The 22,701-nt window shown below is 42.9% G+C and overlaps 1 protein-coding gene across 2 annotated transcripts in view; it reads left to right on the top strand.

Annotated features, from left to right (window-relative positions):
- frem2a (FRAS1 related extracellular matrix 2a) overlaps nucleotides 1–22,701 on the top strand; it is a 40,615-nt gene that overhangs the window by 8,995 nt on the left and 8,919 nt on the right. The window contains exons 2-11 of one of the 2 annotated variants that reach the window (XR_009132026.2): nucleotides 611–700; nucleotides 11,770–11,916; nucleotides 13,288–13,518; nucleotides 16,166–16,291; nucleotides 17,949–18,200; nucleotides 20,965–21,114; nucleotides 21,189–21,398; nucleotides 21,488–21,685; nucleotides 21,769–21,949; nucleotides 22,157–22,304. Coding sequence is in view for 1 of the 2 variants with exons in the window: in XM_058086568.2 (XP_057942551.2) it covers nucleotides 611–700; nucleotides 11,770–11,916; nucleotides 13,288–13,518; nucleotides 16,166–16,291; nucleotides 17,949–18,200; nucleotides 20,965–21,114; nucleotides 21,189–21,398; nucleotides 21,488–21,685; nucleotides 21,785–21,949; nucleotides 22,157–22,339 (1,752 nt within the window). In the remaining variant the exon portion in view is untranslated. Of the gene's footprint in view, nucleotides 1–610; nucleotides 701–11,769; nucleotides 11,917–13,287; nucleotides 13,519–16,165; nucleotides 16,292–17,948; nucleotides 18,201–20,964; nucleotides 21,115–21,188; nucleotides 21,399–21,487; nucleotides 21,686–21,768; nucleotides 21,950–22,156; nucleotides 22,340–22,701 lie in introns of those variants that run through there. The other variant, XM_058086568.2, reaches the window with a different exon arrangement.

The following is a 22,701-nucleotide window of genomic DNA, read 5'->3' as shown; positions in this document are numbered from 1 at the left end:
CTGTTTTTAACATTCTTGGTCTCATCTGTCATTAAAAGATCCAGAGTCACCTGGTCTGTTTGCAGGGGGTGTTGTTGACACAGGCGGCCGCCACGTTCACTCGCCGCTGTGTTGGTTTAACGTCCTGATGGATTATGGATGTGTGGATTTCCACAATGAGGGAGGGAACGGAGGGGGTGGGGGGTGGGGGGGTGTTGTCATCATTGAGTGCTGATAAGCAGCCTGGTGAGCAGAGACCCGCTGGTACCGGCGCTGATCTGCATGCGCCTTCAAAGTGCTTCTGATGTTGGAAAAATCATCACTTTGCTCCAGTGAGCGCAATGCAATTTGTTTTCATTGAACGCCGGTTTTCATCTTGAAAGACTACACTTGAAATGACTTTTACACCATTAATCATGCTAGGATAGACAAAAGTGTTGGGACACAGGTCCGAATCAATCAGTGAATTAACGATAGCTTGAAGTGGAGTTTCCAACTTTGTAGAACACAATCCAAAACCATGTAGAAAGTCTTCACTTTTCACTTCCTGTAGCTGTCCTGATACATTATCCCTCGTAGCGTATTAGCACACATTGTTTATTGCATCATTGACACTCATTTCCCGTTGCAGCCGACATTGATGACCTGAACATCTGCTACGTGCTGCGGAGAGAAGAAAACGCCACATCGGACGTCTTTCACTTCACCGTGGAGGACAACGGTAAAACACGATTTGCCTCATTTCCTTTGCACTTCGGGATAGACTCGTCAGTGTAACATAGCGCTGCACATGTCATGGTTAGTGTGCAGGAGAATTTAATAATAATAATAATAATAGTACACACACTCAGTGGATACTTCATTACATCCAATACAAATAGGCTACCTTCACAATTATAATAATGATCATTTTTTTGCCAGTTATTTTTTGGCAGTCCATCAATACTTCAATTTTTGTTAGATCTTCCTTAGGGTCTTTGACGTTGTTTGGTCATAAATATTGTCCATTTCATCCATTTTTCTTCAAATGCAGCCTCCTGCAGCCGCCCGCAGGCGGTGTGTCGGCTTTTCCATTATGTAGATTTCCTCTGCAATCAAAGTCCATTGATCCTGTGTAGGGGAGTCTTCCTTTCCCAAGTTCTTGGGGATGGCTTTTTTGCCTGCTTGTAGCAGGACCTTCACCAAATACATGTCCTTCACTTAGACACCTTCCTCATATCTTATAGCCAAGTATTGGCGGCGCCATCTTGAAACACAATCCAGTCTATATCGATGAGAACGATATGCTTGTTTTTGATATCATGCTTAAAGTAAATATCAATATTTAAAAAATATCGATATATCACTCAGCCCTAGCCATTCTTCATTTGCAATTCTTATTTTAAATTCCGATTCCTATTTTTCCTTTATGTACTTGTAGTTGGTGGTGTCCACATACAACTTTTGGATGATACCAATATCAATGCAATGTCAGCACAGATCATACATACTTTTATTACTTGTTTACTAGCATGGAATGTAAAAAAAAAATCTTGATCAAGTGATATTTCTCCAATGGAGAATGATAGTCAGCAACAGTGGGTATGATAAAAAAATGACGAATCTGTTGTATAGTTTGATCAACAATGGGCATAATATAGCGATGCTCGATGTGCTCAGTCAAGCATTTAAACCCAAATACCCAATAAATGATGTAGGTTGGCCATATTAAAGTTCCCCACCATCATGGGGAACTTGTGCATGACAAGTTTTACACACAGTTGTAACGTCTTTTTTGGACATTAACAAAAAACATCGCCACAAAGCTGACATCACTCCTACTTTTTGTGAATACTGTATATTATATTTAATATATTTTGAGGTCTGTATTGAACAGTATGTTTGTTATTGCGCTTGCATTATTGCATGTGTTTCACCTGCTGTGGAATTGCCCCAGAATGTAGTGTCACATTAATACTTATGAAGCTCCACTCCTGCCCACTTTATAGACAGCCCTGTGCCCCCTCCCGTGCCCCCGCCTGCACTCTGGGTCTCCAAGCCTTGTAAATAAAACAGTGAGGTATTTGAGAGAGCATGTGAATATGCCCCATGTTTGGATGTTCGTACGTTTGTGTGCGAAAAAGAATAAAGCAGCAACTCTCTGAGCAATCAGGGAAGCGCTTGACCGAAACAGCTGTGTTCTTTCAAAAAAAATGCTGAACAACAGCGTTGTTGAGAGCCTCACTCAAGTCCACGGTGAAGATGAGTAAATGAATCTGTTGCCACAACAACACTGAGAGGAAATGACCTCCAAATGTGTGCATTGAGAATACAGCCCTTGGGCATCTGCATTAAAACATAGATGCGTCTCAACTCTCTTCTCGGTCTCAAGCAGTGCAGTCCGGTTTGCTTACTATTACTATATGACTATATATATATAAGAGCTTGCAACCAAAAGGCGCTAAATCCAATTTTCACTAAGTTGCATGTTTTTCATGAGTTTAATAGACCTCTGTCATGTGTATCCAAATCACATATTTTGGTCTTGAAATCATTTTTAAAAATATGAAAAAAAGTGATATGAAATTTATGCTTTCAACCAAAAGGCGCTATTTCCATTTCAGATTTCAACCAAAAGGAGCTAAATCCCTTTCTTTATTCTTTATTCTGATTGGCCCAAGTTTCCCATCTATTGATAAACTGACCAATCAGAGAGAAGAATACAATTGGCACTGCACATACAGAAAGCCAGTATCAGTGCGCATCCTGTTTCGTTTGTGTACATTAAGTACACGTATGATAGTTACAGTATGTTATGCAATTCAGGAGAATTGTGTTTTTACAGTATTCTGTAACATGGAAGTTTTTTTTTACGCCATAAAAGGCATGTCTCTACCTTGACACCTCCAACTTTCATGAGAAACATTATTTTACTTAGAGTAAAGAGTTTGTAATGAGATGATTTTTGTCACTGTCACCTTCATGGTGCAGTCAAATAGGAGCACTGCTTTTAATAACATTTTTATTAATTTAATTAATAATAATTATTTTGTATTGTATGTTGAGAATGGCTTCTGTGTTTTTTATTAGCATAGCACATTAAAGCACCTTACATTCTTTTGCCATTGAAGAAGTTAAAGGTGACTTCAAATTAATTTCAGCCAAAAGGCGCTAAATCCGAAAAAAAAATTAATTTAAAAAAATATATAAAATACATGGTGTGTGCAGGATTTTTATAGCATGCATTTTTATGACCTATATTGATAGCTCTTTCATTTGCAATATAGACTTGATGACCAAATAGATTGATATGTGCGTAGTTAAAAATCATTGATTTTCTTGAAATCAGTCAAAATGGATTTAGCGCCTTTTGGTTGCAAGCTCTTCATTTATACAGAACAGTGACCCAAAAAATGCTGGTAGTATGAAAAGGGCTAATCGAAGGTGGGGCCACACGTTAAACAAGAATGAAGGACAACTTTCTTCTTGTTGATTCGCTTCCCATTGAAGAGGTGGCCGTTCTCTTGCACTGTTTCTAGCTCCGCCCCTTTTAGTGACCCTACCACTGTACTTGATATCCCAACAGATGTCTACCATACATCCTTTTCGACTTTTGGCAATGGAAACACAAAAACGTAGCATCAAACCTTTTTCATTTGCTCCAGTTATTGTACCATTTGGTTTTCATCCCAACATTTTGGACACATTTTGTACTGTCCCTAACAAAGTATGACACGTACTGCATGTTACAAACTAGACCAAGAGCTAGTGATGAAACTGATCGGCTTTCTAATGGAATCCGGACCGTGATGAACTGAACTAAACAGAATCGTGCCGCTTGGTGGAAACGTGACCAGACTGAAAAACATGAGTCGCTTTTCAAGGGTGTTTTAACATTCTGTTAAGATGATGATTGCCATTCATGAAGCCACTAAAGAAGGAAAGGAAAGAGTCTTTATTTGAAAAAACAATTTTAGAGGGTTTGGCCCTGGAGTGTTTTCACACTGCAGTTCTAATGCATTTGACTCGGGTGCTGTAATATGTAGATGTTGGCCAACCTAAAAGGAGAAGATTGACTAACTGATTGTCCACGCTCCTCCAAAGTTCATTTCCTTAGACGTCTTGTTTCATCACAACAACTTTAGAAGCAAAAGCAGCAGAACTTTTGTTGCACTTTCCCATGAAGCAGGCATCTGCTGTGTAGGAACCAGCGGGGGCTTGGCGCTGTCCCCGATCAGCGCGGGTACATAGCGGGCCAAGTGGCACCCGCAGGCTAGAGGGCCCGCGGCACCAAAGAGCTGTGCGTTATTTAAGAGCTCAGGCTGCGTTGTGGCTAATGAGAGCCTGAGGAGGCAGAGGCGGGCTAAGCTGCAGGCACACACTTTAATTACCTGGCCCTGTTTCAGGTGGGGAGGGGGGTGTATAGCGGGTCAGGGATGGAGTCCAAAACAGCTGGGATCACTGTGCTTAACTGGGAAGAGGGGTCGGAACGTCACTTGGTTCCCACGGTCCATGCTTCCCAAAACTATCGCTTTTTTACGGTTTTTATGCAATACCAGACGAATGTTTGGACTCACCTTGTCATTAGACAGCATGGGCAGGTGTCTCTAAACTTTTGACTGGGACTGCTGTGGGTTTTTCCTGGTACTCTTGTGTCTTCCCACATGCTATTGGATGTTCATTGGAGATCAATCTGACCATAGGTGTGTGAATGGTTGTTTTATATACTATGCGGCAAATACCCCGAAGGCAAAATTAAGTAACATTTTTGCAAAAAACAATATTTGGCATACTTTAAGAGATTATTGTCCAAACCGTGGAACAACCTTGTCATAGAATAGCATGAGCAAGGGTCTATCCCAGCTGACCTCAGTGGGAGAGGCGGGCTACACCCTGGACTGGTGGCCAGCCAATCACAGGGCACATATAGACAAACAACCATTCACACTCACATTCATACCTATGGACAATTTGGAGTCGCCAATTAACCTAGCATGTTTTTGGAATGTGGGAGGAAACCGGAGAAAACCCACTCACGGGGAGAACATCCAAACTCCACACAGAGACCCAAACAGAGGTTCGAATCCAGGTCTTCCCAATCTCCTGACTGTGTGGGCAACATGTGAACCACAGTGGGGCGCTAAACTATTTCTAAACATAACGTATTAGCTCTGTGTCATAGCTGTAATATCTAATAATATCTCATTAACAAACAATACATTTTATTTGTGATGGAAGTGGCTTATGTGGTAGAGCAGGTTGTCTCGAAACTGAAAGGTTGGCGGTTCGATCCTCTGTTATTATTTTTACAATATACTGAGGGTCGATGAAAAACAGACAGCGAGACGAAAATGGCCCTCAGGCCGCACTTTTGACACCCTTGTTTTTTTTATACACAACGACGACAACCAAAACGTACAATAAACGAGCCAATTTTTCCCATCGGAAATAATGTCAATCCAATGAATCTGATCCTGACACCTAAAAATATGAAAAAAATAATTTCAAAGAGAATAAATATCGTTTTACATGCAGAAATGTGAAATAATTCCCGTTCATCCGAGCGAGATTGAATTCATTGGTGTGTCTCGTCTTCTTTATCAAATTGCAGGCACTTGCCCCATGGCAAGTTATTTAGCAGTCATACTGTAAATGAAAACCGAGGCAAATTTATGGTAAACCACGCATAAACAAAACAATCTTTGACTGTATGTCAGAAAGTTCTCATCTAAAGTTCTTTGGGGTATTTTTCTGTTCTATGTTTTCCTGGTTAGCACGAGAAAACTAATGAGGACACTGGTGTTTCATCACAGCTGGTGTGCAATGTGACTCTTCTGTAGTCTTCAAAAGGTTGTTTTATATGTTTCATAGGTTTTTTTTTTTTTCCTCCATGAGAGCAGCTCAGAGGCTTCACATGCTGATTGCCCTCTCGCCTTCCAAACGAGAGCCAATGATTCATGCACGCCAAAACTGCAAGGCTAATAATCATGCATGAGAAAAACCTCTCTCACCTTTAAAATATATATATTTTAAAAGAGTTTAATCCGTGGCTCTCGGAGTTCCTCGAAGAAGCGCTAATCTCTTTGCAGGCATTGATGGAATTTAAATGGTGAGTTTTAAGAAACGACAAAATGGAGGATGACGTTAGTTTCTTTCACCGTGTCATTGAGCGACAATAACGTGCTGGAACATGCACAAACAGCACCTTTTAATCCTTTAAATGCCCCTTTTCCACGGATAAACATCCATCTGTAAATCCCTCACTCCTCTGTGTGAATACTGAGAGATGAGCGTTTAAACTAACACTATGATACAGTAAATCCAAAAAGATGAAACACAACAATTTAACATCCTAAACTTGTGGTGTGGATGCGTGGAGGCGGTCGTTGACTTTGTTATCGGTGCTGAGAGATGGCCACTTCCAAAGGCTAATGCACGCCAATTAGCGTGTTCTTTTGTCCTTATTGTGTGACTTTCCCGAGACGAGCAGTCAAACTGCTGATGTCGTGTGTCAGAACCAATTAGCCTGTGATTGTCGAGAGACCCAAATGCTACAATGCATGTCAGAAAATGTTCTTGCCATTGTCTCTGGTGCATCTGAGACATCCTAATGTTGTTTATTTTGACAGTGCTAATGCAAAACGACCTCATTTGGCCCATTAGATGTGATTACTGTAGGTGTCTTTCGATACAGTATGGGGTTCTGTACATGTCTATGCATCTATGTCTATTTTTGTCAGTGAAGCACCTCGGGCGCCATTGGGATATTGTAAGGTGCTGTACAAATATACTTAGATTTAATGTAGTGTATATCATGTGTGTTGGGAGACAACCATACTACTTTTCTGTAGGCTTTCTTACCCGTATCCGATATGCCAATATTGTCCAGCAATTCATTACTGATAACGATCTTGCTCAAACTAATGTGGTGTAATGAACACATGATACTTTGTTTACTGTGATGGCACTGCATGCATTTCAAAACACTGCAAAATAAGTGGTAGAAAATACTGGCAGAAAAACCAATACCTGAATGAACCGGTATCTCATCTGCAGCCGAGAGGGACATCTGTCCTTTTATGCATCACATGGATCATTTTCAATGTAGTTATGATGACTGCTATTGGCCGGGGTGCCATTTTTTCATGGGACCCAGAATTCCTGGCTGCAGCCCTTTTACTGGTTTTATGATATGAAAAAAGGAAACATATCATCGCCTTCATTTAGACATGGTGAAACTTCCCGAGAACGCCACGTCTTCTTTAACTCGTTTTCAAGTCATTTTTGATGACTTTGACTGATTTTTCAAGGCACACAGATGATTGTGTTCTTGTGATATTTCGGACTGACTCCATCTGCTACAAGGAGATGTTACCAAACAAACTTATCTTAGCCTTCTGACTGTTTAAATGATGATCACACCGTTAGCCTCGAAAGCTCACCACACACCAGACTGTTTTTTTCTTCAAACGCCGAAAATCAATATGCTGTGGCCATTCTGAAATCAGGAACAATCCAAAACCACATTAAAGCTTTTTAACATGCTTCCTTCTGCAGGATAGTTTTTGTGGCATGTATTGGCAGTCAAGTTCCACACGGCAGACATGATTGTTTTTTGTTTTGTGGGAGGAGGTCTATAAAAGGAAAGCTAGTGCTAGCCACAGGTGATTGTCTTTTGTGATCACCGTTGAAAGGCATTTATTGGCATCTTGTGATCAATACGCGCACCTCAAATAATAACGGCTGCACGGTGGAAGTGTATTGGTTAGCGCCCAGGCCACACAGCTAGGACACCCAAGTTCAATTCCACCCTCGGCCATCTCTGTGTGGCGTTTGCATGTTCTCCCCGTGCATGCGTGGGTTTTCTCCGGGTACTCCGGTTTCCTCCCACATTCCAAAAACATGCTAGGTTAATTGGCCACTCCAAATTGTCCATAGGTATGAATGTGAGTGTGAATGGTTGTTTGTCTATATGTGCCCTGTGATTGGCTGGCGACCGGTCCAGGGTGTACCCCGCCTCTCGCCGGAATTCAGCTGGGATAGGCTCCAAGACCCTCGTGAGGATAAGCGGTAGAAAATAAATGAATCATTATTATTATTATTATTATTAGCATGCTACTGGGCAGCACAATTGTTATGGGAATGATGGGAATCAAACATCTTTACGCTGCTCCCAGCCACGAGGGAGTGTCTGTGCAAAGGATCTTGGAACTTCTCTGCTACGCTGTGATGCTCAGGTTCCTACTCAGTTGAGTATCTGTTTTCAATAGCATCCAATCATCATTTAGCCGTAACAAATTTTGCCGTCATTCAGTATCTTCACCTTCATTACTGCACAGACTTTTTGCATGTACCTTATAACGTGTCCAAAAACTACATTTTTGAATACACACACACACACAAATATGTTGTGTGTAAGTGGCGGCAATAATATAATGTCATCACATTAGTGTGACAAAGTTATAGCTCATTTGCATATCTCCTCTTCTCGTCTGTGCCGGAAAATATAAAGAAAAAGAAGAGCATCGCACTGAAGGGAGTCGTACAGTCTTTACATTTTGGAAGGTTCTTAATAAAAACCATAAATCTGCTCTAGGAAACATTGGGGAAGCATATAGTGAAGCCCTTTTATGGCGCCCGATGTGGAGCATCTTGTTCTAGCAAATGATCATGAGATGTACAGTATTACGGCGCTAAGAGCTAACAGTGCATACAAAAATCCAACCAGCGCCTTTAGCTGTTATTGCTCACACGCTCGTGCACCTGAGGGATCTTTTTGCCCCCGTGAGCGACGCTTAAGGTGATGCCAGACATCAGTGGAAATGCCTCGCTGGAACTTTCTGCAGGCTGGCTGGCTTCAGGTTGTTCTGTCTCGCACGGGTTGGCTCTTACAACAGAAGCAGGAAGTGTTGCTTTAGTCAGTGTGTGTGTGTGTGTGTGTGTGTGATGTACATCTGTGTCTCCTAGGGCGCAATCATGCACATGTGCTGTATGTTGTGTAGTGCCCCTAAGCCAACTCCCATAATTACCAGCCTCAAACCTGCACACATTGCAATATCATCTTATTGCTACTACTCTATCACTGACATCACTTTATTTGTGCCTGACTATGATGGCCTCAGTGTGGATCAGGGAGACGCGACATGCCCTACAATCAAAATCCCGATATACAGTAAAGTCTCGTTATATCGATATCGGTTATAACGAAGTACTGCTTATTACGATACTATTTTCATTTCCCGGCAAATTTCTAGTATTTTATGATATAATTAGTTCCGTTAGTACGATACCCGGTTATTATGATAATCCGGTTACTACGATGCCCTTTTCATCTCCCGCCAGCCAATTTAGTAGATCTGTAATCAGAGAAAGGAAGCCATTCAAGAAAGTTTACCCTGTAGGGGAGCAGAATTGATGGCAGACAGGAAGTGATGTCAGGGTTTCAGAATTGAGTTTTAGCTTGTTGTGGGTTATGGCCTCCACAGTAATTTTACAGTTATTCCACTGATTATTATTATTATTGTTACTGTGCATGTTGTGAGATCATTTAAACCTGCTATAAAAGTCATGTGTTTCTGTGGTGGTCTCACCGAGCAATTACTTACACCTAGTGACCAATGCAGAATACTACAATCACAAGTTGGTGATCTCTAAGTATTGTAGTTAATTTAGTCATTAAATTGTTGAAATTGCTTAATTTGGGCAATAAATGTGTACATTTTCCTGTGCATATCATCTGACTAATAATACACCATAGTCAACCACGAAACAGCAATCATTTATTAATTAACTTTTGAAAGCCATGATAGAGTGGCTCCATCGCGGTGTTTTAATATGTATTATATAATTAATACAGAGCCATGACTTAGTTTGTCTCATCACTTGAATATTGCTCTTTTGGGGATATGTTAATGTATCTGAATACTATCTTTCACACTTTCACCGCGACCGTGACTGCAGTCACCGATGATAACGCAGCGTAACACAAACGTATCTTGCATATGAACACTGGAGCTTTGTGCGTCACTTATTACATCACGTGGTCCTCTTGATACTTTTGTTTCAATTATTCTTCAGTTTTGCTCACAGAGAAATGTGTAATTGAGTTGAAAATAAAAGGCTTGTGGTGCGTTTATAGAGCGGATCCTTGGAGAGAGTGTAAAAGTGTGTTTTAATGCGACTGAGGCGCATTTCAAAGCCACTACTGCTTTTGTTCACTCAGCACATGCCTCAAATCTCATCCTTCTGAAGGAGCTCGCTGATGCCTTTTTGTTTCTTTTTGAGGTCACACACACACACACACACACACAGATATAGACACTAGGTAAGCTTTAGGTAGCCGAAAGCTGCATTTTGCATAATGAGGATGAAAGTCAAGGTTGCAGTTTAGTTTGAATCTGTGTGTGTGTGTGGGCTATATTTTCGGCCTGCAGGCTTTAAACAACAACATGTATAAGTTGTGATAATATTCTCCATGATGCTTTCTTCTTCTGCCATGCTACAAAAAGTATCAAACTTTTTATTTTCCTTTATGTGAATCATTTATGGTGGCCAAGCACAAATAGATTTGGTGCTACCTGTAGGCCCTCACTAATTAACACATTATAATGGGACTGTCTGTCAATGTAGCTTATAATTCCCACTTTTTGTTAGTTTTGATGTTACTATTTTGAAAGGTTATAGCCAGAAAAGGCATCATATAAATTAGAAAAATTATCAGTATGACCCAAAGTTTGTGATGGGAGTACATTTCCTCATCTAATGTGCATATTATGACGTCACCAGGCCTCCACAAAACGCTTCTCCACAAATACGCTTCTTCATCTCTCAAGCAAACCCAGCCATCATCATTACAGCAGGACCTTGAACACCACTGATGCCTGCGCTGCCATGATTACTGATATTGTTACATAGATACGTAGATATTGAGTATCTCCGGTCATATCTATCCATTAGCAGTGCATTTTTGGTAGTACCGCGTATGCCACTATTTCCACCTTTTTTTATTTTCATATTCCCATTAGCGGCTGCACGGTGGAAAAGTGGTTAGCACAAAGGTCATACAGCTAGGAAACACAGGTTTGATTCCCCCCTCGGGCACCTCTGTGCGGAGTTTGCATGTTCGCCCAGTGTGTGCGTGGGTTTTCTCCGGGTACTCCGGTTTCCTCCCACATTCCAAAAACATGCTAGGTTAATTGGCGACTCCAAATTGTCCATAGGTATGAATGTGAGTGTGAATGGTTGTTTGTCTATATGTGCCCTGTGATTGGCTGGCCACCAGTCCAGGGTGTAGCCCGCCTCTCGCCCGAAGACAGCTGGGATAGGCTCCAGCAACCCCCGCAACCCTCGTGAGGATAAGCGGTAGAAAATGGATGAATGAATGAATGAATTCCCATTAGCGGCTGCACGGTGCACTCACAGGCGGCTCCATCTTGTTTGTGACAGGAGAAAGTCATTTGTTTGACTAACTTTTCATTCTCCCACAATGTTATACCTCTCTCCGATTACAATTCCACCCACATGTGCCCACACGCCCCCCCTCCACCACCACAAATATACATGCAGTCCTATTGTGTTGTCTTCCTGCAACCTCTCCAAAAGGTCAAGGGTGTATTTGTGTTGTACAGAATAAAAACATGTAGCAAAGTGGATTGACTTACCCAAAACATGAATTATTGATTATGCTTCAAAAATTAATATGTTTACTCTTTCTCCCACTCAGAACTAATTCTACTTTCCCAAATAAGTCACATGATATATATCTGGCCTTTTGGTTAAGTGCACAGTGTGCTCACCATCTTTTATTTTCAGGTGGGAACAAGCTGAAGGGACAGCACTTCCGTCTCGACTGGGCCTGGATCTCCTTGGAGAAGGACTACTACGTGGTGGATGAGGAGGACCACTTCCTGGAGGTGGTGCTGAGGCGCAGGGGCTACCTTGGCGAGACCTCTTTTGTTGGTGAGTGGTCACATGATCCCATTAGGAGCTTTTCCTATCTGTGTTAATGGTGTTGCTGTTTTGACATTTATGCCTCGCATTTTTAATTTGTTCCGTTTGGCTAATCAGTGACCTCCTCAGTAGCTCCTAATGAACTCTGGCTTTTATGCTAATGAGCGCATGACAGCAGGCTAACACACAACACAGTGGCTGGCTGGAAAAGCAGCATTTGTGTAATTTTTTTTTTGTTGCTATTACTGTATAATAGATTTGAGACAGGACTACATTTTCACACACTTTTCCACACCACTATAAATTCGGAATCCTACTTGGTGGAAATTCATTAATCGTGGTAGGGGCTGAAACCAATTAGCCTGGATAAACGAGGGATTACTGTATTGTGATCATCATTTAAGTAAGTACATGCTTAAGAGTAACGGATTTGGGACAAGACTATTGCATTGTGTGTTGCATTAGCAGAGTAGACATGGCATCAGTAAAGCTGCCCTGGCGCTTTTCAAAGCATCATATCACGCCTGGTCCTCTCTGCGGTTGAGTAAATGAATGCCCACAGCCACTATATGAGGAAATACCATGCTAGTAATAATAATAAAATAAAAACTCACTCGCTTGAAAGTGTTGTTTCCCGTGCACTGCTCCTATCGAACGTGTGCACACGCACGCTCGCAATCAGGCAGAAATGTGACCTGGGAGGACAATTTGCGTCCTGGTGGTGCTCAACGTAACGAGCACAATGCATCGCCCAGGATGGATCCTTTTCATCTTGCCCAGTGCTGCACCACCCGCCTGATTTACTCGCTCTCATAAGGAGGCGGAACTTTCTACAAGACTCCGGTGAAGTTGCCAAAAGGAAGCTGGATCCACTTAGGAAGGAAGGGTGGAAGTGGCTCAATATGACTTTCATGTGTCACTCACTAGGAGATAATACACTGTGGACACTTAATTAGGAACACCATTGAACGAGGTTCAAGACAGCAGGTGTACATAATAAACTGGCCAGTGAGCTTCATTGATGTAAAACGCTGACAAGTCCTCCTTCATCTTTTCTCTGATTGTGCCCTCAATACTTGAACGCATCGCTAATAGGCCTGCTTGTCACACTTGTGTATGCGCGGAGCGTCATGCACGGTCCGGAATCATAATTTTCCATAATTCCACATCATCACGTTTGATGTCGGCCGTCATGCTGGCGTGTGTTGAAAAGAAGGTGCATGCTTCTCCATCTTTGAATCTTCCTAGAAGGACTAAGTGACAAATAAATCTGACATACTGTATTCCCAAAGCTCTGACAGTGATCATGGAAGAACTGTTCCCAAGACTTCTAATCCGCTCTCCATGTGTTCCGTCTCCATTGTCTCTCGTGCTTGTCAGGTATCGGCACACAGGATGGGAGCGCCAAGAAGGACGAGGACTACAGGGGGAAGTCCCAGAGGCAAGTCCAGTTCAATCCGGGCCAGACCAGCGCCACCTGGCGGGTTCGCCTCTTGACTGACGAGAAGTACGAACAGGCCGAGACATTCCAGATTCTGCTGTCCGAGCCGGTCATGGGGGTGCTGGAGTTCCCCGCCACGGCCACGGTGGAGATCCTGGATCCCGGCGACGGTGAGTAGACATCATGTTAAAATCAAAACACAACAGTGACCACCTTTCCCACTTCAAAAATGATTTTTTGAACCTATAAGAACCTATTGATTTGATTGAGTAAAGATTTCTGACAAACAGCAGACTAACTGAGTGAAATGCTAACCAAGGTAAAACATAAATCAGGTGAGCTCTCTCCCGTTAAAGTTCTGTAAATTAAAGCTAACTGGCAAAAAGCTTTGAAAAATTAAAGAATCAGAATTAAAAGTCAGTTTTGGCATCAATTAACCGTGGTACAGCTATCTGCTTAAGTTGAATGCTAACGGAAGTAACAGCAATGCAAGATCAAAGCTAAATGTACTAAAAACTAATTGAAATAAAAACTTGATGAATTTAGTTAAAAGCTAAACGTGCTAAAAGCCAAAGGTAAAATCTACACTAGATAATTCTAGTCGAGTAGCATGATAACTGTGTTCAAAGCTAACTGAAATAACCGCTAACCATGGTAAAAGCTACACATGATCAAAGCTAAATGTGCTAAAAATTAATTGAGATAAAAACTTAGATGAATTTAGTTAAAAGCTAAACGTGCTAAAAGCTAAAGGTAAAATTTACACTAGATAATTCTAGTCGAGTAGCATGCTAACTTTGGTCAAAGCTAACTGAAGTAACCGCTAACCATGGTAAAAGCTACACAAGATCAAAGCTAAATGTGCTAAAAACGAAATGAGAGAAAAAGTTAGACGTGTTTAGTTAAAGCTAAACATGCTAAAAGCTAATTGAGATTAACGCTAGCCAGGGTGAAAGCCAATGAGGTTAAAGTTAAACAAATTTCAGACAGCTAAGGTAAATGGGGTAAAATCTATGCTAGATGAAACCGGGGTCCTCTCTATAGCTGGCTAGCTGGCTGTCGGACTAGCGGGTTGTCGGACTAGCGGGTTGTCGGACTAGCGGGTTGTCGGACGAGTTGGCTGTCGGACTGGAGAGTTGTCGGACTAGCGGGTTGTCGGATTAGTTGGCTGTCGGACAGCTGCTATTACCCCATAAAACTAGCTGAGTTAAAGGCTAACCAAGATCAAAGCTACGCGAGATCGAAGCTAAATGTGCTAAAAAGTTGTTGCGATAAAACCTAACACAAGTTTAACACTAACTTGGGTGAAAGAGACATGACAAAAATGTCTAAATGAAAAATGAAATGCTGATTGAGATGAAAAAAGTGGCAAAGGTGAAAAGCTCACTGTCATAAAAGCTAAAATGGGTGAAAGCTAATTTAGATTTAGATTAGTTCCGCAAGATTAAAGATTTTTAGATTTTTAGAGATTAAAAGTAACTCACTTGAGTTAAAGCTGTATGAAATAAACGGTGTATAAATTAAACTAAATAAGTAGAAACACGAACCAAGGTAAAACAAAAAAAAGAAAAAGTAGCCAAGGTAAAAGCAAAGATTTTCCCAGGACTGGACTGATGAGTGCTAGCACACACTTTGACGTTGCTGACATTTACACTGAGAATTCCCAGTTGGGCTTCAGGCTGGGGTGTTTGTCAGCATGGTATAAAAACAACATCACACTTTATCTCACATCTGTTGTGTGCATCTTGTCAGCACAATACACAGTGGACAACACCAACAAAATCCTTTCTTGCTTCTTCGTATTTATATATATTTTTTTCCCATTTTGGGACAATTCACCGACTCCGGCTTGTCCCCCGTCAACATCGGCGGTGTGAAATGACTAGACGTTAGCGGCTGCACTTTCTATAAAGTTCACACATTTGTCAGCCTCGAATAAACGTAATCCATAGTCTGCCATAGATTGTTTGGCGAATGGAAGATTCTGGAGCGTCTTCCTGCTTTAATGTTGCAATGTTTTAAGACACGAGTGCAACAAAGACACTTCCATACTGCTGACATCTACTCCCTCTCAATGTCTTCTAATGTCCTCAATTTGTCCTCCCCTGTGACTTCATTACAGCGTCAGGGGTCGGGTTTGTTGTCTCTCGTCTCTGAAGATTGTCTAATGTGACAGAGATCAACCATTCTCTGATGATGCTGCCGATGAGACGTCTTTCCCTCAGGACTCGCGGCGAGGACAGATAAGCCTCGTCCAAAACAAAACACCACACGGGTCGGCTCTCTTGGTCTTTGCTAGCTTATACTGGATATTGTTTTCATTCAGAGGGAGTGCCCTCTGGTCCTGCTCTGATGATTCGTAACGAGGTCTTGGAGCATGGCGTGTTGGCGTCTAATTACGCCGCGCTTTCCTGCAGCCCAACTTTGACTACTTCCTGTCAAAGAATACATGCTCTCAGTCTGCGTGAAGACTGCTCGCTGCCGCCTCCAGCAGTGTTCTTATGGAAGAAAGAAAAATGGCACTTTGACAGACTTTCTGACTATTACTTTTTACTTTCAGTTCCTACAACTACACTGAGCTAAACGACACCAACAGCAAGTTGCTACGGGAAGTGAAAAGTGAAGAAAATGTGCAACTTTTGTCCATTTGACGAGGTTCTTTCACACCAAACTTCTCTCTTCTACCTTGATGGACCTTGCTTTGTGGACTGGGAACAAAATGAGCAATTCAGGGACAACTCCGGAATCCAACAAGGAGTATTTGTGGACGAGCTGAACCCTAAAACCTTCTTCTTTGTCTTCTTTGCCTCCCATCAGAGTCCACCGTCTTCTTCCCTGAGCCGCTTTTACTCGTTGAGGAGGACGTCGGCCGCCTGTCCATTCCGGTGCATCGCAGCGGAGATGTCAGCGAGGAGCTCATGGTGGTCTGCTACACTCAGCAAGGTCTGAAAGAAGGGACATTGAACGCCTCATATGGCTCATTAAATACCTACCCACGTTCACTACAGGGGGCGTTAATTCCAATCCAATCCAATCCATTATATTTATATAGCACAATTAAATAAACACAAGGTTTCCAAAGTGCTGCACAAGAAGATTAAAAATACAAACCACAATAAAAATGAAGTCAGTATAGTAAATTAGAATAATATAAGATAAAACAAAATATTCATTCATTCATTTTCTACCGCTTATCCTCACGAGGGCCGCGGGGGTGCTGGAGCCTATCCCAGCTGTCTTCGGACGAGAGGCGGGGTACACCCTGGACTGGTCAAAACAAAATATAAAATCGATTAAATTAAATAAAATGAGATTAAAACACAGTACGCTCAAAGTAAGAAAAAATAAAATCCAAAAAGAAGAGTAAATAGTCAGCCTCCTACTACGTGTTAAAAGCCAAAGAGAAGAGGTGGGTCTTAAGATGGGATTTAAAAACAGACAGAGAGGAGTCCTGTATGATATGCGGCAGATTATTGCAAAGTTTTGGGGCTGCAACAGCAAAGGCACGAGCCCCCCCTGAGCTTCCACTTTGTTTTAGGCTCCCTCAGGAGCAACTGATCAGCCAACCTGAGAGACCGGGACGGAGTGTAAAAATGTAGAAGCTCCGAGAGGTACAACGGCGCAAGACCGTTGAGGGATTTAAAAGCAAATCAAATAAATTTGAAATGAACCCTAAAACGTATAGGCAGCCAGTGGAGTGAAAATAAATTTGCGGTAATGTGCTCATATTTTCTTGTGCCAGTTAAAAGACGTGCTGCGGCATTCACGTTGTTTTTTTTAGGTGGCCTCTGCTCTAAAAGACGTCATGCCACGCTTAATGGCTAGCAACACCATCCACAATTAAAATGTACAATATGTCAGGTCCTCATACAGGAGAAAAGTTGGGAGACACATTCTCATGCTTGTGGATGGGAATGTGTCTCCAAACTTTTGTTTTGTTTTTGGGCAACTCACAAACACCTTGTTTCTTTAAAAGTAAAATATTAAAATGCAGACAAAACATAGCCCTTGTTATAATGAATATTTATGATATTTTGATATTTATGAGATGTTTTGCACACATAATACAAAATATGTGACTGGGTGCTATTTTATTTTTCATTCCAACATGAGACGTAATGGTGTGATTTCACAACGCTGTCAACCCCGGAATAGAAGATTTGAAAGCAGCAATTTAATAGAAAAAGCACAGCTTTAATGAAATGTTAATATATTCGCGTTAATGGCTCTTTTTGAAGTCTGGAAGCCCACACACACACACACACACACACATACACACACATAAAATCCATCAATACTGAACCCGGTTCTGTCGGCCCTGTCAAACCTATCAAAAGCACGTTTCCTCCTACCTAAAAAGCCCCAAAAACCCATGGATGGGGGCGCGGTGTATGTTCCTGCTGTCATTTGCCATGAAAAGCAGCAGAAAGGTCAACCCATTTCAAAGGGTGTATTAGCACAGTATCTCATGAATGCATCGCTCATTAAGGCTGACATTTTATTTCTTAGCTAGATACGCTAAATCCCATCATGACACAACTAGCATCTAATTAGCAATATGGACTTTCAATTCCTGCTAAAGCTACCCTCTTTTTAAAAGGTTCTGCCACTGGGACCGTCCCCACCACGGTCCTATCCTATTCTGACTACATCTCCCGTCCGGAGGAGCACGGCAGCATGCTGCGCTTCGACAAGGGCGAGCGGGAGAAGTCGTGTCGCGTGTTGGTCATCGACGACTCGCTGTATGAGAGCGAGGAGAACTTCAACGTCAGCCTCTCCATGCCCATTGGGGGCCGTCTGGGCCTGCACTACCCCTCAGCGAAAGTCACCATCTTGGAGGATAAAGACGACGGTAACTACTGTTATATTTCCAACGTGTGATCATAAAATTAATAGACACAAGGGGGATGGGGACTTTCCACAGGAATGTGTCAATTTGCAGCTTCATTTGCCACCAAAGGTGTGAAACCTGTGTACGCTTTCAGCATCCAACGCAGACACAGGAAGTCCAATTTTTGTCACGTTGCTGTCATCCAGTTGTTAATTAGACAACACTCTCCTCGGGAATCCAGTGGGATCCTGCTGTCTTTTTCTCATGTTTCAGCCTCATGTAGAAAGAATGACAAAGATATGTTTTGGGTGCAAAAAAAAAGCCTGAGGGGAAACAGTCTTTTTTTCAGCTATAGGTGCTCCTCATTGTTACTGCACTGACTTGAATAAGTCATAAGATATATCTCCACTCCATCAGTGCAGCAATAGTACAAAAGAAGTTGAAAAACAGTGGGAATTAAAGGTTTACAGCATGATAACGTGTCCCCACACTGCTTATTGAATATGCAAATACGCTACTAAAACGGTATTTTTATTGAGTCCTGTGTGGTGTATCACAGGTCACCTGATTTAAAAACATACCTCTCATTTTTCTCTGGGTACTCCTGTTTCCTTCCACATTGTATAATTAATAATGTTAGGTTAATTGGCAACTCCAAATTGTCCATAGGTATGAATGTGAGTGTGAATGGTTGTTTGTCTATATGTGATCTGTGATGGGCTGGCCACCAGTCCAGGGTGTACCCCGCCTCTCGCCTGAAGACAGCTGGGATAGGCTCCAGCATACCCGCATCCCTGGTGAGGATAAGGGGCATAGAAGATGGGTGGACGGATGGATGGATGGATGCATGCAAATACAGTTCATGAAAAATGAAAATGGTCACCTGCTTGCACGAGGAGAGCTACAGATGATAATGTGATACAAAGAAGTCATTAACATTTATTGTCTTCTCACAAACACACACACTTCAAGCTAGCCAGCATGCCCCCCCCCCCCCCCCACACACACAGGGCTGACAGGAAACGTGTACGACTCCTCACTCCTCAGTCCAGACATGGGAATTGTCGTTCAGGCTGCGGAATGTGGGCAAAAGTATTGGGACAGGAAGCTTCTATAAGATTGTGGAGTGTGTCTGTGGAAATTGTATGCCCATTTGTGAGGTCAGAGGTCACCGGTGTTGGACCTGTTCTGGTTCTTCCACATAAAAGTCCTCCAGGCATTCCATAAATGTTCTACCATAAAGATGAAAGCAGACAATTTGTCCTAAACGTCTTTTGGACAAAGGGTGTCCAGGGGTGTCCAAAGTGCAGCCTGCGGGTGGCACTTTTCATTGCAGCCCATTTATAGTGGCCCTTGGCAAAGTTAAATAAATTGATGATCCATCCATCTATCATTTTTCTATACCGCTCATCCTCAGTGGGTTGTATGATATGCTGGAGCCTATCCCAGCTGACTTCGGGCGAGAGGTGGGGTACACCCAGGACTGGTCACGCACCAATCACAGAGTAAATTGATTATGACATATATTATTAGATATTACACACCTTTTATCTACTGACTGACTGGATTCCTGGATTTTAGCATCTTTTAGCATCAAAGTGGTCCCCCACATCCTTTTGTTTTTCTGTATGCATCCCTCACTGGAAAAAAAGGTTTGTCCATCCTCTTATTGATTGTCAATGATTAATGATGAGATGTGTTTGCATAGCGTAGCATCCAGTTCTTCATTCTCTGCAGCTTTCACCGACTTTTTCTTCTGCTGTCTTTGTATGTTTGCTCTTATTGCTGTGGCTGCTAGGTGAAGTGTGTGTGTGTGTGTGTGTGTGTGTGTGTGCACGCATTTGGAGAGGTTACGGTGGGTGTAAAAGGTAAAACAGAGAGACCTCGAGGAAGCCAGGCTTAATGGCGACGGCGCATCTTCTTGATCTGAGGTACACAGCCAAGATATTGTTGCCGGCGGCTGCTGTTGAGTCGAGAGTGGAATTATAATATCATTTAGTAAAAATGATAGCGTAACAGACCAAACATTTCCTCACAGTGTGCTGAGAGAGTTTCATATGGCCCAGTTAAAAATACCACATTACAGAGTTCACATGAAAACACTCTGGAAAAGTGTTTGATGCTGACGGGGGTGATGGTTATTTTTGGAATTGTGGTAGATTTTAAGGAATGAGTCGAGAAAGAGAAACATGGAGAAGATCAACTTTTCCTCCTGTCACTTTTTTCACACTTGAAAGCTGCATGGAGATGAAACCGCTGCCTCAGGAAACAAAGTCACTTCAAAAAGACCTTTGAGCAGTCTGGAGGGGGCGCTGTCTGTGTGCATGCATGCGTGCATGTGCGTGGATGCACACACACACACACACACACACACACACACACACACACACAGGTCTAGTCAAATGTTTAGAGACACCTTCATATGCTACTGAAAGGGAAGGTGTCCCTTTACTTTTGATTGGTTCTCGACACAATCAAAAACACACACGCCTACATGCCAACATGTGCATGCATACACACACACACACACACACACACACACACACTCCAGCTTGGTAGCATTGCTAATGGTTAAAGAGTGTTTGCTGGAAAATGTTGATGATGAATTTGGACAAGAGTTCAAAAGGTCACGCTCCCCTCCAGTTAAATGTCAGACTAATAGGCTGCCGCTGTTTGACCTTTCTGACTGGAAGATTTTTTTTCTTTTTTACCAATCAGACCGCAAATGGCAGCACCGATGTAACCATGAGGTTAACTCCAGAATGACGATGTTTGTTCCTCCCAGCTCCAGTCTTTTATTTTGGAGAGAAGGAGTATCACGTGGATGAGAGTGATGGTTACGTGGAAGTCAAAGTGTGGCGCACCGGCACTGATCTCTCCAAGGCCGCCACCGTCACTGTTCAATCTCGCAAATCTGAGCCTGTCTCAGCAGAAGGTGATGTTAGGATGCAGTTTTGAAATGTCACGCTACTCGGTGTCTTTATTAACACCCTCCCGCCCTGTTCTCAGCCGGTGTGGACTACGTGGGCATCAGTCACAACCTGGACTTCGCTCCGGGCCTTAGCGTGCTCACGTTCCAGGTCAACATCCTCGATGACCTGGGGAATCCTGAGCTGGAGGGACCTGAGACCTTTGACCTGGTCCTGCGTATGCCAACAAACGGCCTCCTGGGAGAACCTGGGAAGGTGACAATCTTCATAAACGACTCCGTGTCAGACTGTAAGTCATTACGTCTGATTGAAGGTGGCAAATATGGTGGCTCATTCTGCGATGTAAAACGAGAAACGTTTGTGTTGGATGACGTCCAGTACCGAAGTTCCAGTTCCGTGAGGCGCTGCAGTCCACTGAGGAGCACGAGGGTCAGCTAGCGGCCACGGTGTACCGCAGCGGTGACCTCAGGCTGGCCTCCACTGTACGCTGCTACACACGTCAGGGGTCAGCCCAGGTGGCCTCGGACTTTGACGAGCGTCCCAATACGGACGCGTCCATCATCACCTTCTTGCCCGGTAACACAAAGCTGACACTTTCCTCCTCACCTGTGTTTTCACACCTAAAGCTTTCTTTGCGCCTTGTCCCTGACGCCGCAAAGACGTTGTGCTTCACAGGCGAGACGGAGAAGCTATGTGTCGTTTCGCTGTTTGACGACTCGTTCTACGAGGATGTGGAAGAGCTCCGCTTGGTCCTCGGGAGCCCAAAAAGTGACTCACAGTTTGGTGCCACGTTGGGGACGCTGAATGAAACCTTGGTGAAAGTCAAGGACACCGCTGACAGTAAGAAAGATGCAGTACACACATAGGACACTTCATTAGGTACACCTCCACCATACATCCTCATGAGTGCGAATACAAAATATTCCGCTTTACAAAGATAATAATGCTCACACCGTCTGAGAGATGGCGTACCTAATGAACTGGCCAGTGAGACAGGATACAGTGGTTGCAAAGAACGCTAATCCTCCTGTCCCTGAATTCCTTTAGAGCCTGTCATTCGTTTTTCCAAGACCAAGTTCAGCATCAGCGAGCCCAAGGAGGTGGGTACCGTGGCGACCGCAAGGATTCCTGTGCTACGACTGGGGGACACCTCAAAGGTGTCCGTTGTGCGGGTTCACACCAAAGACGGGTCAGCCGTGTCGGGGGAAGACTACTACCCCGTGTCCCAAGGTGAGTCTGACCGTACAGGTACTTTATGAGGACCATCAGACCTTGTAGGCCACAATTTTACTCATCTCCTTCTCTTGTTTTAACGTGGTGGTACAGCAGGTGATGCAAAATGTGGCGTCTCGTGGTCTCCCTACCAATTCTCACAAGCCAAGTTCTCCACAGGAGCCATACTTATAGCTCCTACCGGCCCGGGGAGATCTTTTATTGAATAAACTCTGCTCTCCTCCTCTCAGCTAATAAGACGCGTTTAGACAAGTGTGAAACGAGACTCCCCGCTGGAACGTGGAATTAATAAAAGAGGTTTTATGGATTTATTCACTGATTTCTCATTTTCGTCGAAGCTGGAGGGAAAGTCTGCTCAA

The sequence above is a fragment of the Doryrhamphus excisus genome, linkage group LG21, assembly GCF_037039965.1.
Source record: "Doryrhamphus excisus strain RoL-2023G ecotype Guam linkage group LG21, RoL_Dexc_Guam_v1.1, whole genome shotgun sequence".
NCBI lineage: Eukaryota > Metazoa > Chordata > Actinopteri > Syngnathiformes > Syngnathidae > Doryrhamphus > Doryrhamphus excisus.
The sequence above is the reverse complement of the archived record's forward strand: the minus strand, read 5'-3'. Positions and strand labels throughout refer to the sequence as shown.